Below are 15,664 nucleotides of genomic sequence, written 5' to 3' on the forward strand. Positions count from 1 at the left end.
GTCGCACCGATATAACATTCACACAATACATCAACAGATGGTACGTCCGGAAGTTTACTCCGGGCGCAGTCTCTGTGCCCCGGAAGGTTGGGAAACTCAGGGCTTGCTGGAGTACAGGCAGAACTGACACATTCAACATGGTGGACGCATTGAAGTATCCCTGCCAATGGCCAAAACGTTCATTAGTACATTTATAGACAATAGAGCACGCTCTGTCTCTGACTACCGCAATCTCAGGGCACAGTGAGAGCGTCAGACTGAATTTCCGAATGTCCTTGAAGGTGACTGACCTCGGACTTGACTAGGCATTGAGACTTGCTTGAGATGTGCATGTGTAACTTGATCGCATCTGTGTTGACCACACACATTAGAATTTGTGAGCGTAAAAAAATACTGAAGACGTTTTTCATTTTCGTTGGCCCTGATGGTTTTTGGAGCAGATCGGTGAGGAGAAATCCCTCTTAAAGGGGCCATATTTTGCCAAACCAATTTTTTTCTCATATTTGTAATGTTATATTGCAATGTTTTTGCCAAATTCCTACAATACTGGATCTATGGTGCCTTAGTAAGCGTGAATGAAAATCCTCCACGCATTCCTGAGTCTCAGACGGTTTTCTGCCGAGAGGCCTGAAATCAGGTCATTCGAATTTCTCAAGCTTATTTACATCACTAGTGAAGATCTCTGCCTTCCCTTTCCACTCCCGCTCTGTCAACATAACAAGCACATGTGCTCTCACGTGGGTCTTCTACACGGAGGCCAATCAGAGGAAAGGGGGAGGTTTTGGCCAAATATGGACAAAATGGATACAAAACTGGGTCAAACAGAAGTAGCTGTCAGAGGGGCTTTTTTTTGGGCACTCGTATTTTTCTTACATGAAATTGACAGTTTTATACCAACTCAGTCTATATGAAGGTATAAACAGACAAAATATGGGACCTTTACTACACCCCAACTACAAGATAATCTTTTGGAGACATCTGACAGTAGGACCTTTGCTGACTTTGATCACAAGTGAGAGAATCTTCCCAAATTTAGCCCAATTGTCGGTTTCTGGCTGACACACACACACACACACACACCCATACACGCACGGATGCACGCAGCACGCACCAATAATAATAATGCCCCCCCACACACACACCTCCAATAAACGTCTGTGAAGGCCAGATAGTCTCTGAAAGGTTATCCTGAGCTATTATCCTGTGTTGTGAGGGGTGTTAAAAGTAATTTTCCCTCCCCGATCTGCTTGGAAAACAATCGTGAATGTTTAACCTGCTCAGTATTCCAGATATCATTATGAATATCTTTGTTGTCTAACCCAAACATATAAAAACCACAATTACAATGACGTTGGGATGTTGTGTAAAATGTAAAAAAAAAAAAAAAAAAAAAAAACCCAGAAGCATCACAGTCTGAGAAAGAATTCCACCTACAAGGCTTCAACAATTAGTCTCCTCAGTTCCCAAATGCTTATTAAGTGTTATTAAGGGTCAGAGGACAAAGATGTTAAAAATTCTCTTCAGCCCCTTTACAAACCATATCTGCCATTTCGAAGTGATTATGTAGAAGATATACAGCAGTTAAAAATTATTCAGAATGCGTCTTCCGGTCTTCGGCTCGATCCGGCGCTGTGACGTAACACGAGCCAAACAGCCTCTTCATTCAGCGTTGTGTGCTATTGTTCTATGCTGTTGTTCTCGTCCTCGTACTTGTATATTTGTTGTCGTATGACTTCGCGATTTCACGATGGTTTATTGGGTGGCATTTGGTTGTACAAATGGTTCAGGCAGTGGCAAGAGTTTCTTTGGCTTTCCAAGTGCAAAAGGAATATGTGACCAGTGGACAGGGAAAGTCAATCGACAGAGGAAGAAACGTGGTCAGCTGTGGGTGCATAGCATGCTTTCCAAACTCTGTGCTGATCACTTTGCACCGGCGTGTTTTGAGAAAGACTAGGTAGAAAGCATTGGATACACAAGTGTAGTTTGGCAGAGGCTGAAACCAACTGCAGTGCCAACTATTTTTCCTATGGCCATCATGACCTCAACTGCCAGCAAGAGAATTAAATCTCGCAGCCGCCACAGTGCAGTGGCGAAGCGGCGCAGACAAGAGCTGAGGATTTCCTTGTATATACCTACAACTCTATTATGGTTATTATGCACTGGGCAGTAGGAACAAAAGACCCACGCAGTACTTTTCAGTACTGTCATCTGTACTTTTGCCTATATGACAGACACGACAAAAGACTTTCTGTGCGGCGTGTTATAAAGGTAATCGAGCGAGGGGCATGTAGTATATTGGAATACTGCACACTATGTAAAAGCTTGTGCCGTGTCACTGAAACATACATGAATATATAATACGTACAGCCATACTCTTGGGTGCCAATATTTCTAGCCATGACTGTATAAAAAGACGTGCTTTTTTTTCCCTCAACTGTCTGACCCCATGAGAAATGCCTGTTATATTTTATTCATGACTCAATGTTTCTATCGACTGTACGTCATAATCCTCCTCCTCATATTCTCCTCCTCAAGAACGGCATTGCTCGGCGCCTGCATTCAAGCTTTGAAATGACTTTTTTGAGGATTGAAATGTTTCAGCACAAGAAAACATTCTCCATTATGTTTCAGCAGGTGTTCATTGAAAACGGTGGTTTGTGTTCAGGTGTTCATTGAAACGGTGCTTGTAAGAGAATCTTTTGCCGCAAATGGAGCAAAGGTTTTTCTCCCGTGTGTGTCGCTGTGTGTGCAAGCAAAGAGGCCTTCTGAGCATAGATATTACTACAGACTGAGCAACTAAAGGGTTTTTCTCCTGTTTTTTTTCCCCCATGTGTGACTTCAAACCATTCTTATAAGAAAAGTTTTTAGAACAAACTGAGCATGTGAAGGGTTTCTCTCCTGTATGTGTTCTCATGTGCGCACTAAAAGTCTGCCCATAGCTAAAACTTTGCATGCACACTGAGCAACTATAGCGTTTTTCTCCCATGTGTTTCTGCATGTGTACTTTCAAACTGTTCTCATAAGAAAAGCTTTCGCCACAAACTGAGCATTTGAAAGGGGTTTCTCCCGTGTGTGTTCTCAAGTGTGCATTAAAAGTCTGCCTATAAGTGAAACCTTCTCCGCAAACTGAGCATCTAAAAGGCTTTTCTCCGGTGTGTGTTCTCATGTGTCTGTTCATATCGGACTTACCAGAAAAACCTTTATTGCAAACTGAGCAAGTGAAAGTTTTTCCCCTGTGTGTATTCTCATGTGTGCGGTCATACTTTCCTTTTGAGTAAATCTGTTAGCGCAAACTGTGCAACCAAAAGGGTTCTCTCCCGTGTGCGTCCTCATGGGTCTAAGCATCTCTGAGTTTTTGACAAACCTTTTACCGCAAACTGAGCAGGTCAGATCTTCTTCGTGAGCGTGACATCTCTTGTGTGTTTGGGTTGTTTTCTTGTTAATTGTCTCTTTTTTCAAGTGTTTGTCATCACCTTCACAGTCTGTATCACTAGCATTGGTGTCGTCACTGTGTGACAGTGGAGCGATGAGCTTGTCTGGTGGTGGCCCTCCACAGTGGTCTCCACTTGAATTTTTTTTTTTTTTTTGGTCAATGTCTTTATGTCCCCAAAGTGTTCTGTAAATTGACTGTCTGTTGTACTAGAGCGGCTCCAACTACCGGAGACAAATTCCTTGTGTGTTTTGGACATACTTGGCAAATAAAGATGATTCTGATTCTGATTCTGAAATGTGATGATGAAGTTGTGACTGCTTGGGTGGGTCTTGGTCTTCTCCTTCACTCTTCGCAGAGACACCAGTCAGTGGAAACGTGCTGAAGTCCTCCTCCTCCTCTTCCTCTTTGACATGGAGGGGCTGTGGATGCTCCTCTTCCTTTTTAATGTAACGAGGTGGTTGTGGATCCTCCTCATTTATACAGAGGTGTTGTGGATCCTCCTCTTCCTCTTTAAAGTGGGGGAGCTGGGGATGCTCCAAACTGGAGCTGCCCCCAATCAGCAACTGGATTTCTGCAGGAAACAAGTAACAAAAAAAACCTTGCGCTCAAACAAGTCAATTTTTTACACTATACTAAATCAAAGTATGCATTATTTTGCAGGTGGTAGTGCGCCACGGTTGATGGAAAATAAAGTGGGTCTGGAGCTATGGGATGGACTTCTCTGTACTCTATGTAATTGTCGTTGCTGCAAGGTTTTTTTTTTTTTTTTTTCCAAAGTACACAATATTATAGAGTGATATTTTATTCTTAAACACATATTACAACATTTTTTTTTTTTTTTTAGGGAAGCTGGAATAGATTAAAGGCATTTATTTAAATGGCGAAACATCATTTGAGATACAAGTGTTTTGAGTTATGAGCATAGTCAATCATGGAACAAATTAAACTTGAATCTCAAGGCACCACTGCATGTCTCCTTTGATGTCAGCGACAAGGAAGAAATATGACATGTTGACAATTGTACAAGTTGTTCCTATAACCAATGGTCAGAAGCGTGAAGAACCATACAAAGAAATTCCACTCCTAAACCAGCAGTTGTCGCAAGTCAACCAAAGAAAACAAGTTAACAGGAAGGAAATGTAAAAAAAAAAAAAAAAAAAAAAAAAAAAAAGTATTTGCTTAATTGTTGTATCATATATATACTTTTTTCCTAACAGGAAAATTCTCTCATGGGCCTGCATGTTGTTTTTTATCACGCTTCCTGATGTTTTCTCAATGTGCGAGGAAGCTGGATTACCGGGAGAAAACCAAGGCAATCACAGGGAGAAGATGCATACTCTTAGACAGGCCGGAATCAGGATTCAAACCCTGAACCTGAGAATCGGGAGCCAGACGTGCTAACCACTAGGTCGCCATGTTGGTGGGTCCTCATGTGTGCCGTCATATTGTGCTTATGAGAAAAGCTTTTGCCACAAACTGAGCATGTGAAAGCTTTTTCTCCTGTATGTTTTCTCATGTGTGCCAACAGTGTTGACTTTTGAGTGAATCTTTCGCCGCACACGGAGCAAGTGAAGGGTTTTTCTCCCGTGTGTGTTCTCACGTGTGCTACCAGTGTTGCTTTTTGAGTGAATCTTTCATTGCAAATTGAACAACAAAAGGGTTTTTCTCCCGTGTGTCTTCTCATGTGTGTAATCATATTTTCTTTTCGGGCGAAGCTCTCGTCACAAACTGGGCAACTAAAAGGTTTTTCTCCTGTGTGCCTCTGCATGTGTGCATTCAAAGTCTGCTTATAGGAAAAGCTTTCACCACAAGTTAAGCAATTGAAAGGTTTCTCTCCCGTGTGCATTGCTGTGTGTGCAATCAAAGAGACCTTTCGTGCAAACGCATCACCACAGACTGAGCAGCAAAAGGGTTTTTCCCCCGTGTGTGTTCTCATGTGCGTCATCATATTTGATTTTCGTGCAAATCGTTCACCACAAAATGAACAGCTGAAACGTTTTGAACCGATGACAGTGGTCGGTTTTTCAGAGCATTCCAAGTCACCTGCGCAATCTGCATCACTCGTCAAAAGTTCTCCCGTGTCATTACTATGTGACAGCGGAGCTAAGAGGTTGTCTACTGGTGGTTCTTCATGGTGGTCTCCACTTGGGCTGTGATGATGAAGCTGTGATGACTTGGTTGGTTCATCTTCATCGTCTTCACTCTTCACTACGACATTCAGTGGCAAATCTCTGACGTCCACCTCCTCCTCTTCCTCTTCCTCTTTAACGTGGGAGCGCTCTGGCACACAAACACAATTTTGGTCAGACATTTCAAATTCAACATACGGATGCATCTTGATACGGTACATTTGATTATCCTTGAATAGTTCATCTAATTAAGTAGTTCAATTCACAAAGTGAAACTCATATTATACAGTCAATAAACAAATGAAAATACTTTTCAGAACGCTAAGTCCTAATTACTATAAACAACATTTTATAAGATCTTTTGTAATATTCAATGTTTTTGAGATAGTGAGTTTATTACCCCATGGCTCAACACTAACTTTTGCACTAGTAGCACTGGTGTGACCCATTTTTTTCAGTTGGTCGCACAAGCACATGATTTGGTCGCACTCTTTTTTTTGAGGAGATACAGCACGACCACTACGCAGGTTAACCAATAGACGGAGACCTTTTTAAGTGTGTCAAAAGCTTTGAAACAGTGAATCATTTTAGGCCAATTGTCTCAAAGTGATTAATTGCTTCAAAAAGCATTGGTTTCTCCATCCCTAGTGGCCACTGGCCAGACACAATAATGCACTAGCCTGTCTGTGATGTGCATATGTGATGCCCATGGACGCTACGGTCCTATTGATAGCGTGTCCTATCTGGAAGAAGCAGCCAATCATATTGCAGTGGGTTGCTTATAACGCAAATGGAATTCATAACAATGACTGGCACAGGCATCACTGCTCTCTCTCTCTCTCTCTCTCTCTCTCCTGTAGGAGGAGGAGATTGCAGTGGAATTAAGACAACTTTCAATCACTAAAACATGCATTCGCACTAATGCAACAAGATGGAATTTTTAATCACACAACCTGGGGAAAATAGGTCACGTGTGCGACCATTTTGTCGCAGTCTCAAGCCCTGTTAGCTGTAACCTATTATCATCCAAATTATTATAATATTGAGCTAAAAGCTAAAATAATATTGAACTAAAAAGTGATACGTGATAAAGTTGAGTGAACATGTGAACAGACCTTCCCCGTGTATGACTTCGAGTTGCAATCGGTGGCGCTCGGTCTCCTCCCTCGCTCGACAAAGTTGCTCCTGGTAAGATAATATCGTTCTTTCAAACAGTCCGAAGATTTCGTCGGCGGCCGCAATTAGTCGCTCCCTCACCAACTCTTTCAACATTGTTATGTCTTTTCCCCCCTACTCGATTTCACTCGTCACTCAAGTGGTGGTTAGCCAAAACGTATACGGAAGGATTCTGTCAACAAACCATACTGCGCATGCGTACATTTTACGGCCAATTGAGACGTTAAGCTGCCGTAAAAGCTCCATCGAAGAAGAAAAGGGCGGAAGTTGGTCCGTCGCACGACGGGAGACGTTGACGCTGTGTACTTTTGGTCGCAAAGAGAAAACAGCCCACTGTCGAGAGATTTGGATGGAGTGTAACTAACTGCAATATTTGAATATTATTATCAACATCAACAAAAGCGAGATGGCATCGGCCCTGGCGCAACCTTGTCGAGCGAGAGAGGAGACCGAGCGACGACATCTGGACGCTGTTTGCAACACTCATACAGAGCTACACATCGGAGGTGTGCTCTCTGTCGACGCGAGATCCAACACGCACAAAATTGGTAAAATATTATGATATTTAGAATTTATTTACGATATAATAAGATTACTTTCCCCACAGCAATCGCTTGACGACATCGCAAAACAAACCGAACTGCAACCATCTTGATTTTGCAACCAATAAGAGAAAGAACTGGACGTCACGTGACGCGGTCTGTTTTGGGACACCCAGTATATTAAAAAAATCTATATATAATATTTGATTTCTTCGTGTTTCACGTGTCCTGCAGACGTGCAGCAATCAGCTTTTCGCCAAGAAGAAGTTCCACTTCAGCCGCAGTGGAGGATGTCCTGTTTGGAGCGGAAGCGTCCACAGCCATCCCACAGTAAAGAGGAAGAGGAGGAGCCACCGGCCCCCTACGTTAAAGAGGAAGAGGAGGAGGTTGATATCAGCGAGTTGCCACTGACTATCGTTGTTGTGAAAAGTGAAGATGATGATGATGATGATGATGATGATGATGATGACGAAGCATCCGAATGTTCTCAGCTTTATCACCACAGTATAAGTGAACACCACTACCGCGGACTACAAGCTGACAACCTCTTAGCTCCACTGTCACATAACGAAGACACCGAAGTGTCTTTGAGGAGCGAAGTAGACAATGAAGGTGACAACAAAGGCTTGAAATATTCCGAAAAAGCAAACAACTCTTGACAAGAAAACTGCTCAAACATTCAGGAGACGTCTCACACGTAAAGAACATTTTAGCTGCTCCGTTTGTAGTAAAACATTTCCATATGAGAGCACTTTGAATGAACACATGCAGACACACACAGGCGAAAAACCCTTTACCTGCTCGGTTTGTGGTGAAAGTTTTGCTCGAAAAGGAAATATGAATGTACACATGAGAAAACACACAGGTGAAAACCCTTTTAGTTGCACAGTGTGTGGTAATACGTTTGCTCGCAAGGTCAATCTGATCGCGCACACGGCAACGCACACAGGAGAAAAACCTTTCACATGCTCAGTTTGTGGTGAAAAGTTTTCTTATGAGTACAATGTGAATGCACACATGAAAACACACACAGGAGAAAAGCCTTTTATTTGTTCAGTTTGTGGTAAAAGGTTCCTTAAAAAGTCAGTTATGGTTAAACACATCAGAACACACACAGGAGAAAAACCGTATAGTTGCTCAGTTTGCGGTGAAAGTTTTTCTCATAAACACAGTTTGAATGTTCATATGAGAACACACACAGGAGAAAAACTTTTTAGTTGCTCGGTTTGTGGTAAAAGATTCACTCACAAGCAAAATATGATCCAACATATGAGAACACACACAGGAGAAAAACCTTTCACTTGCTCAGTTTGTGGTGAAAGCTTTTCTTATAAGCATGGTTTGAAATCACACATGCAGACACACACAGGAGAAAAACCTTTTAGTTGCTCACTTTGTGGTAAAAGCTTTTCTAATAAGTATGATTTGAACATACACATGCGAACACACACAGGTGAAAAACCTTTTAGTTGCTTAATGTGTTGTAAAAGATTCACTGTGAAGCAAAACATGATTCGACACATGAGAACACACTCGGGAGAAAAACCTTTTGCTTGCTCACTTTGTGATAAAGGTTTTTCTAGTAAGTCTGATATGAATAGACATGAGCACACACACAAGAGCAAAACGTTTTAGTTGCTCACTCTGTGTCAAACCTGGAGACTAAACGTTTTCCTGCCCAATTGCACTAAAACGTTTGTGAGAAACCCCTTTTTCCTATATGTAGCCATTTGAATTTTTATGAAATTACCTGAGAGCCAAATATAGGGGTGGGGTATGATAATGCTTGAAAAAATATTATATATATTTTTTTTATTCAATCTTTTGACCTTTGGATGAGAATTCTTGTGAGGTTTTATTTGTTTTTCGTATTGCACTATGGTTCTTATAACGGTCAAATATTGTGTTTTCGCTGCTCTCGTTGTTTTTTTTTTGCAGTAAACACGAAACACATTCTGACCTCGTGCGTCTCTTCTTCCAATCTCTTTTGGAGTAGTCTTCAATACCGCCGCAAGATGGTGGCAGGTATTTCGTGAATGCCGCAAAACAACATCGAAGAACAGAAAGGCGGAAGTTGAGGCCTCGACGATGACAGAAAAAAAACTGCTAGTTCGTTTACTTTTAGCCGCTAAAAGACAAAATTGCAAAAAGGGTGACTAGTGGCGGGTTTAAAGAAGGATGGCGTCATACAAGGAGCAATTTTTGCGAAGAGAAGAGAACGAACGACAACAGCAGGACGCCATTTTCTTGTCTCCTACGGTATTCAACATTCAAGGTGTGTTCACGTCACAGGTCTTGCACGTTGAATACTCTTGCATTAATAAATAAAGGTTGCTCGCGCCAAGTATTCACAGACAACCAATTTGGATTAAAAAATAAGCTTTGTACATATCAATGAATATAACTTGTTATTACTTGTAGAAGACACCATACAACAATATTTGTTTTTAAATGTTTCCAAAGCCCCTTACCGTATTCATTTTGGCAAAGAGTGCCACCATATTTAATAATAATTTGACATGACGATAAGCGGAAAATTGATGGACGGTCCGAACACCATGAAGGTTAGATAGGGAAAAACCATGTCAGCACCAGTTCCTGTTACCAGTGGGCTCAGACAAGGTGCATTATTGTCACCAATGCTTTTTAACCTGTATGTGGTTGGTCTGCCTAAAGAATTAGAGGGGTTTAAGACTGAATGTGTGGTGGGAAATCAGCTTATTAATCATTTAATGAATGTTGATGATGTCGTCATAAAGGCTTCTTGTCGTGCTGGTTTGCAGCAACGGTGTGGAATAAGAACGAGGTATGGTATGCAATATTTCCCAAAAACAGTGTCATCACGAGAGCAGTGTTTTTCAACCTTTTTTGAGCCAAGGCACATTTTTTTTTCGTTGAAAAAAAATAATAATCACGAGGCACACCACCAGCAGAAAATGTTAAAAAAATTTAACTTTGCAACCTATATTTACAATATACAGTCGTTTTCATCAAACGGTCTTCAATGAGAATCAAATAAACACATCGAGAAAGTATGTTATAATAAAACAATATTTCTACTCACTCAGTGTGAAGCCTGGGCCTGTTTGGATGAACACAGAGCTGATATCCTGGGAGGAATCGAAGACAGAAATACACAAAGCTCTTCCTCAACAGCTCTCAGTCTCTCTGTGTTTTTAGTTTTTATAGCAGGCAGGCTTGAAAAGCTCACCTCACACAGATATGTCGTGGAAAATGGGAGCAATGTCAAAATAGCTTTGGTTGCCAGAATGGGGAACTCCTTGGCAGTTAGCCAACCAAAAAGGGATCCAAAGGCAGATCAACAAAGCTTAGCTTTAAACCGCGGTTTTGTCTCAGTTCAGTTAGTTCCTCCCGCTCCTGTAAAGTCATGAAAAATCACAGATGCTGGCTTTTGAACTTTGCGTCCATAACGGTCCGGATGGTTCTTTTCCTCTTTGGCCCGGAGGACACGACGCCCACAATTTCCCAAAACAATTTGAAATGTGGTCTCGTCGGACCACAGAACACTTGTCCACTGTGCATCAGTCCATCTTAGATGAGCTCGGGGCCGGAGAAGCCGGCGGCGTTTCTGGGTGTTGTTGATGAATGGCTTTTGCTTTGCATAGTAGAGTTTCAAGTTGCACTTACGGATGTAGCGCCGAACTGTATTTACTGACATTGGTTTTCTGAAGTGTTCCTGAGCCCATGTGGTGATATCCTTTACACATTGATGTCGTTTTTTGATGCAGTGCCGCCCCATCTTTGCTTGTGAATGACTGAGCAATTCAGGGAAGCTCCTTTCATACCCAATCATGACACCCACCTGTTCCCAATTAGCCTGTTCACCTGTGGGATGCTCCAAACAGGTGTTTGATGAGCATTCCTCAACTTTCCCAGCCTTTATTCCACATCGTTGTTTGTATAATTTTGTATCGGCCTACTGTACTATTTATTGTCAAAAGTAGTCTTTTATGAACTAGTATTGAGATTCCCCTTTGTCTGACGTTATAAAAAGCAGAGATAGCCCGAGTGAAAGTATTTTTCTTCTGATTCGGTTAGATGCGTTTCTTGTATTAGGAGATCTGTTTTAAATGTAATGATATGATCCATAATCTTAATTGTTTTTGCCTGTGCTCAAATGCCATTGACATTCCACGATACAGAAGTGTGACATATAATGGGGGTGCGTATATTAATTTTGAATAAATTGGGTACTATGTATTCTTTGTTATATTTTTTTTTTTTTTTGACAGTTTGCAGCAAATTTTATGGTGTTATGTTGATAGATGTTATTTAAAGCGGGTGATAGGAGTGATAGATATATTTAAGTACAGGAAAGCCAAGGTACAATAAAAGGGTGGCAAACAGACAAAACATAAAAAACTAAAATTAGTGCTGGGGGAATAATATGGTGTGAAGTGGTTTGTAGTATTTAGCGTATGTGAGTGGAAGGAGAGCAGTGAAACAAACCTTAAGGGGTGAGGATATATGCTTGTGGGCATGCATGGTTACCTTTTTTTTTTTTTTTTTTTTGTCTAAGCAAAAGGAAAATAAGGAAACAAAATGCAACAAGCTTTAGACATTTAATAAGAGACTAAATCAGAAGTACTTATCTCGTAAAGCCAAGGAGGGGGTGATGTTGGCATCACGAAAGAGTTGACCGTCAGCATACAGCTTGTCGACAACCAGCCACGCTCGCTTGCCTTTCTCACTGTTGTTCTTCATAAGCGGGTACAAGAGTTCACGCCTCCTGTTGATTTCCTTGGGGAATGGATTGTTCATTCCAAAAGATGTCCCTTTGAGCTCACGACCTTTTGTTTTCACAAACATTTTTTGTTGGAAGTGTTCAAACTTAGCCATGATGGGACGTGGTTTGTTTCCTGGAGAGGGGCCTCCTCATCGATGAACACGGTGAAAGGTAATCTTGTCGACTTGTGTCTTGTATCTTGACCGCGGACATCATGAACGTTTTAATCTGCGCCTGAGAGTTTTCCGGTGCGATTTCAGGAATGCCCGAGAAAATGAGATTGTCACGCCTGCCTCTTGATTCATGTCCAGCATGGTGTCTTTCATGGTTTTCTATTCCATTCTGAGATTTTTCAAGCCCGCTGTTGTTGACCCCATGTTTGATCAAAGTGTCGCATTATCTACTGTAATCTTTGCTCCTTGACCTGTTGCTGTGTAAACTCCAAGCTGTTTTCGAGCTGTGTGATCTCTTGGCGCAGCAAGTCGAGTGTAATTGACAATTTTTTGTCGATTGAGTGGAGGACACTGGCCTGTGTCTCTGGTGAACCGAGTAAATCTTCAATCAAAGTGGAGCGGGGATTTTCCATGATAAATGGCTTAGCATTGATGTAACTCTGGTGAAATTCTCAAATGGCTCCTTGTTAGTTGTCGCTGCTGGCGAAGTTGGTGAAGACAGAAAAAAAAAAAACGAGGCAAAAAGGAAAAAGGCTTTTGAAAGGGAAAGTTTGTCGTATAGCAGCTGCTGTTTTCGGGTCGCATTGTCACAGCATGTCGCAGCCGCCTCAGTCCGTTGCATTGTGTGTTAGCATTAAGCTAGTGGACATTAATAAAACAGAGCTGTAGTTGTTTTAAATGGACAATGTGTAATTCTCTAGAAACTTCTAAGTCAGAGGATGCTTAAGTGGAGGTACCACTGTATTTGTATTTTGTATAATCTTGCAGTATTTTATGAATAAGATTTGTTGAATTAAGATCGGTTGGAGCTTAACAAGAGACTCGGTGTACTTTTTTTGTCATATGCACAGCAAAAACACATTGGTATTGGTTACGCTAAGAAATTACACTTTTGCTTGGAAAGTTCCCAACACAAAGCTCGGAATACTTTAAAACATTTAAGAATGGTCAGATTACATTCTTCGTGCATTCGTCATAATACTGTCTGAGCTAAGCTGTGCTTGTGGTGTTTTTGCTGCTTGTGACCTGCAGATGTCCAGCAGCTAATTATAGGTTGTTCCAGTTCTGAGAAGGAGCAGCACCTTCTTGTTAAAGAGGAAGAGGAGGGTCCACAGCATCCCTACATCAAAGAGGAAGAGGAGGAGGCTGACGTCAGCAAGTTGCCAATGACTGTCGTTGTCGTCGTGAAGAGTGAAAATGACGAAGACGAAGCACCCGAGTTGCCACAGCTTCATCGTCACAGTCCAAGTGGAGACCACCGCAGAGGACATCACAACCGCTCGGCTCCTCTCTCACAGAGCAATGACACGGATGATATGAGCGATACAGTCTGTGAAGGTGACTTGAAATGCTCTGAAAAGAAAACAAGTTTTAACAACGAGAACATTTCTCAAACACGCAGGAGACGTCGCACACGGAAAGAACATTTTAGCTGCTCAGTTTGTGGTAAAATGTTTCCTTATGAGAGTAGTTTGATTGAACACATGCAAACTCACACAGGAGAAAAACCCTTTCGCTGCTCAGTTTGTGGTCAAAGTTTTTCTCGAAAAGGTAATATGAACGTACACATGAGAAGTCACACTGGAGAAAAACCTTTCAGTTGCTCAATTTGTGGTGATGAGTTTGCTCAGAAGGCCTCTTTGGTGGCACACACAGCGACACACACGGGAGAAAAACCTTTCACTTGCTCCGTTTGTGGGAAAAGCCTTTCTTATAAGCATGGTTTGAAATCACACATGCTGACGCACATGGAAGAAAAACCTTTTAGTTGCTCAGTTTGTGGTGACAGTTTTTCTTACAAGCAGAGTTTGAATTTACACATGAGACGACACACAGGAGAAAACACTTTCACTTGCTCAGTTTGTGATAAATGTTTTTATGATGAGCACGGTTTAAAAGTACACACGCAGACACACACAGGAGAAAAAGCCTTTGTCTGTTCCATTTGTGGTGAGAGTTTTTCTCGAAAAGGAAATATGAATGTACATATGAGAAGACACACTGGAGAAAAACCTTTCAGTTGCTCAATTTGCGGTGATAAATTTGCTCAGAAGGTCTCCTTAGTTGCACACACAGCAACGCACACGGGAGAAAAACCATTCACTTGCCCAGTTTGTGGTAAAAGCTTTTCTTATAAGCACGGTTTGAAATCACACATGCAGACACACACGGGAGAAAAACCATTTAGTTGCTCAGTTTGTGGTGACAGTTTTTCTTATAAGCACAGTTTGAATATACATATGAGAAGACACACAGGAGAAAAACCTTTCACATGCTCAGTCTGTAAAAAAAGCTTTTCGCATAAGCACGGTTTGACAGCACACATGTGGACGCACACAGGAGAAAAACCTTTTAGTTGCTCAGTATGTGGCAAAAGCTTTTATAATAAGTATGACTTGAATCTACACACAAGAACACACACTGAAGAAAAACCTTTTAGTTGCTCGGTTTGTAGTAAAAGATTCGCTGTCAAGCAAAACATGATTCGACACACGAAAAGACACTCGGGAGAAAAAGCTTTTACTTGCTCACTTTGTGATAAAAGCTTTTCGAGCAAGTCTGATTTGAATAGACATGTGAACACACACAACAGAAAAACCTTATAGTTGCTCAATGAGGTGTTTTTGGCTCGACAATTGGAGGTGGAAACCTAAACATCTGTCCTTCAAAATGTTTGGCGGGATGCGTAGGCTTGGTGACACTGTGACAGCCACAATAAGCTGTCTCCTAAACTCTGCAAAACTTCAACTTGTTAGGTTTCGGAGTATACGGAATCCATGCTATGTGCTCTTCTGGTTTTTCGGGGGCGGAGGTGCGGCCCCCTTTCAAGTAGTTCTGTATTTGTTCTTGTTCCCTCTCGCTATCGATAAAATTAATGTTTAAATCAGACGCTTTATTTCCTCATTTCACATGCACGGACAAACAGGAATTTACAAAACACCCCATGATGTTGTTGTTTGTCATATGTAGCCCTTTTTCAAAGAAAACATGAACATAATTGACTATTTCAAGGATAAGACTTATGATCTGTTCCAGTATTTTATAAATGAAGTTTGCTATGAGAAGAATATGCTTGTCCAGAACTTCATGATATTGCAGAGTCTTTTTTGTCATATGCACAGCAAAAACATAGTGGTTACATAAAACAATGACACCCCTGCTTGGTCAGTTTCCGACACACGGTTTAGAATATATATATTTTTAAAGTCAAGAAGGGTCAGGTGACGTTGTTTACATGCATTCTCAAAATGAAATACAAGACTTTTCCATTAGATTATGTTTGTGTTTGCAACCATTTTCGAATTCTTATTTTTTTGGGTACAAAAACTTCAGTAAATCTTTGGTGGGAAACCTCTTTCCCTATCAGTGATTGTTTCAGTGCCTTCATAACAGATTGATTTCATAAAAAGTAAGTAATCTGAAGGTCAAATGAAGGAAATTGAACAATTATAATGTATTATATA

At 41.2% G+C, this 15,664-nt stretch overlaps 4 protein-coding genes across 5 annotated transcripts; 3 read left to right on the plus strand and 1 right to left on the minus strand.

Annotated features, from left to right (window-relative positions):
* Nucleotides 1-4,278: 4,278 nt before the first annotated feature.
* On the minus strand, nt 4,279-7,692 carry LOC133400310 (gastrula zinc finger protein XlCGF8.2DB-like). 2 transcript variants are annotated; one of them, XM_061672811.1, is made up of 3 exons: nt 6,820-7,692; nt 6,678-6,747; nt 4,279-5,713 (listed from the first exon to the last, which is right to left on the minus strand). In XM_061672811.1, exons 1-3 carry the CDS (start codon nt 6,832-6,834, stop codon nt 4,788-4,790), a joined length of 1,011 nt encoding a protein of 336 aa, XP_061528795.1. In that variant the 5' UTR covers nt 6,835-7,692; the 3' UTR covers nt 4,279-4,787. The 2 variants fall into 2 exon arrangements, with proteins under 2 accessions (XP_061528795.1, XP_061528794.1); XM_061672810.1 differs by having other exon boundaries at nt 6,678-7,692.
* LOC133400312 (sarcoplasmic reticulum histidine-rich calcium-binding protein-like) lies at nt 7,145-7,939 on the plus strand. The gene is made up of 2 exons (XM_061672813.1): nt 7,145-7,286; nt 7,515-7,939. Exons 1-2 carry the CDS (start codon nt 7,145-7,147, stop codon nt 7,937-7,939), a joined length of 567 nt encoding a protein of 188 aa, XP_061528797.1.
* Nucleotides 7,940-8,000: 61 nt separating this feature from the next.
* Nucleotides 8,001-9,210, plus strand: LOC133400311 (gastrula zinc finger protein XlCGF57.1-like). The gene has a single exon (XM_061672812.1). The coding sequence runs from the start codon at nt 8,046-8,048 to the stop codon at nt 8,913-8,915; it is 870 nt and encodes a 289-aa protein (XP_061528796.1). The 5' UTR covers nt 8,001-8,045; the 3' UTR covers nt 8,916-9,210.
* A 79-nt stretch (nt 9,211-9,289) lies between these two features.
* On the plus strand, nt 9,290-15,269 carry LOC133400309 (gastrula zinc finger protein XlCGF57.1-like). The gene is made up of 2 exons (XM_061672808.1): nt 9,290-9,555; nt 13,233-15,269. Exons 1-2 carry the CDS (start codon nt 9,459-9,461, stop codon nt 14,804-14,806), a joined length of 1,671 nt encoding a protein of 556 aa, XP_061528792.1. The 5' UTR covers nt 9,290-9,458; the 3' UTR covers nt 14,807-15,269.
* Nucleotides 15,270-15,664: the final 395 nt, after the last annotated feature.

This window comes from Phycodurus eques, chromosome 3, assembly GCF_024500275.1.
Source record: "Phycodurus eques isolate BA_2022a chromosome 3, UOR_Pequ_1.1, whole genome shotgun sequence".
Lineage (NCBI taxonomy): Eukaryota > Metazoa > Chordata > Actinopteri > Syngnathiformes > Syngnathidae > Phycodurus > Phycodurus eques.

Coding starts and splice junctions, on each gene's coding strand:
- LOC133400310 (XM_061672810.1), bottom strand. CDS start 6,834: ATGTTGAAAGAGTTGGTGAGGGAGCGACTAATTGCGGCCGCCGACGAA. Junction 5,714..6,677: donor CGAAGTCATACACGGGGAAG/GTCTGTTCACAT, acceptor TTTGTGTGCCAG/AGCGCTCCCACGTTAAAGAG.
- LOC133400312 (XM_061672813.1), top strand. CDS start 7,145: ATGGCATCGGCCCTGGCGCAACCTTGTCGAGCGAGAGAGGAGACCGAG. Junction 7,287..7,514: donor ATCCAACACGCACAAAATTG/GTAAAATATTAT, acceptor CGTGTCCTGCAG/ACGTGCAGCAATCAGCTTTT.
- LOC133400311 (XM_061672812.1), top strand. CDS start 8,046: ATGCAGACACACACAGGCGAAAAACCCTTTACCTGCTCGGTTTGTGGT.
- LOC133400309 (XM_061672808.1), top strand. CDS start 9,459: ATGGCGTCATACAAGGAGCAATTTTTGCGAAGAGAAGAGAACGAACGA. Junction 9,556..13,232: donor TACGGTATTCAACATTCAAG/GTGTGTTCACGT, acceptor TGTGACCTGCAG/ATGTCCAGCAGCTAATTATA.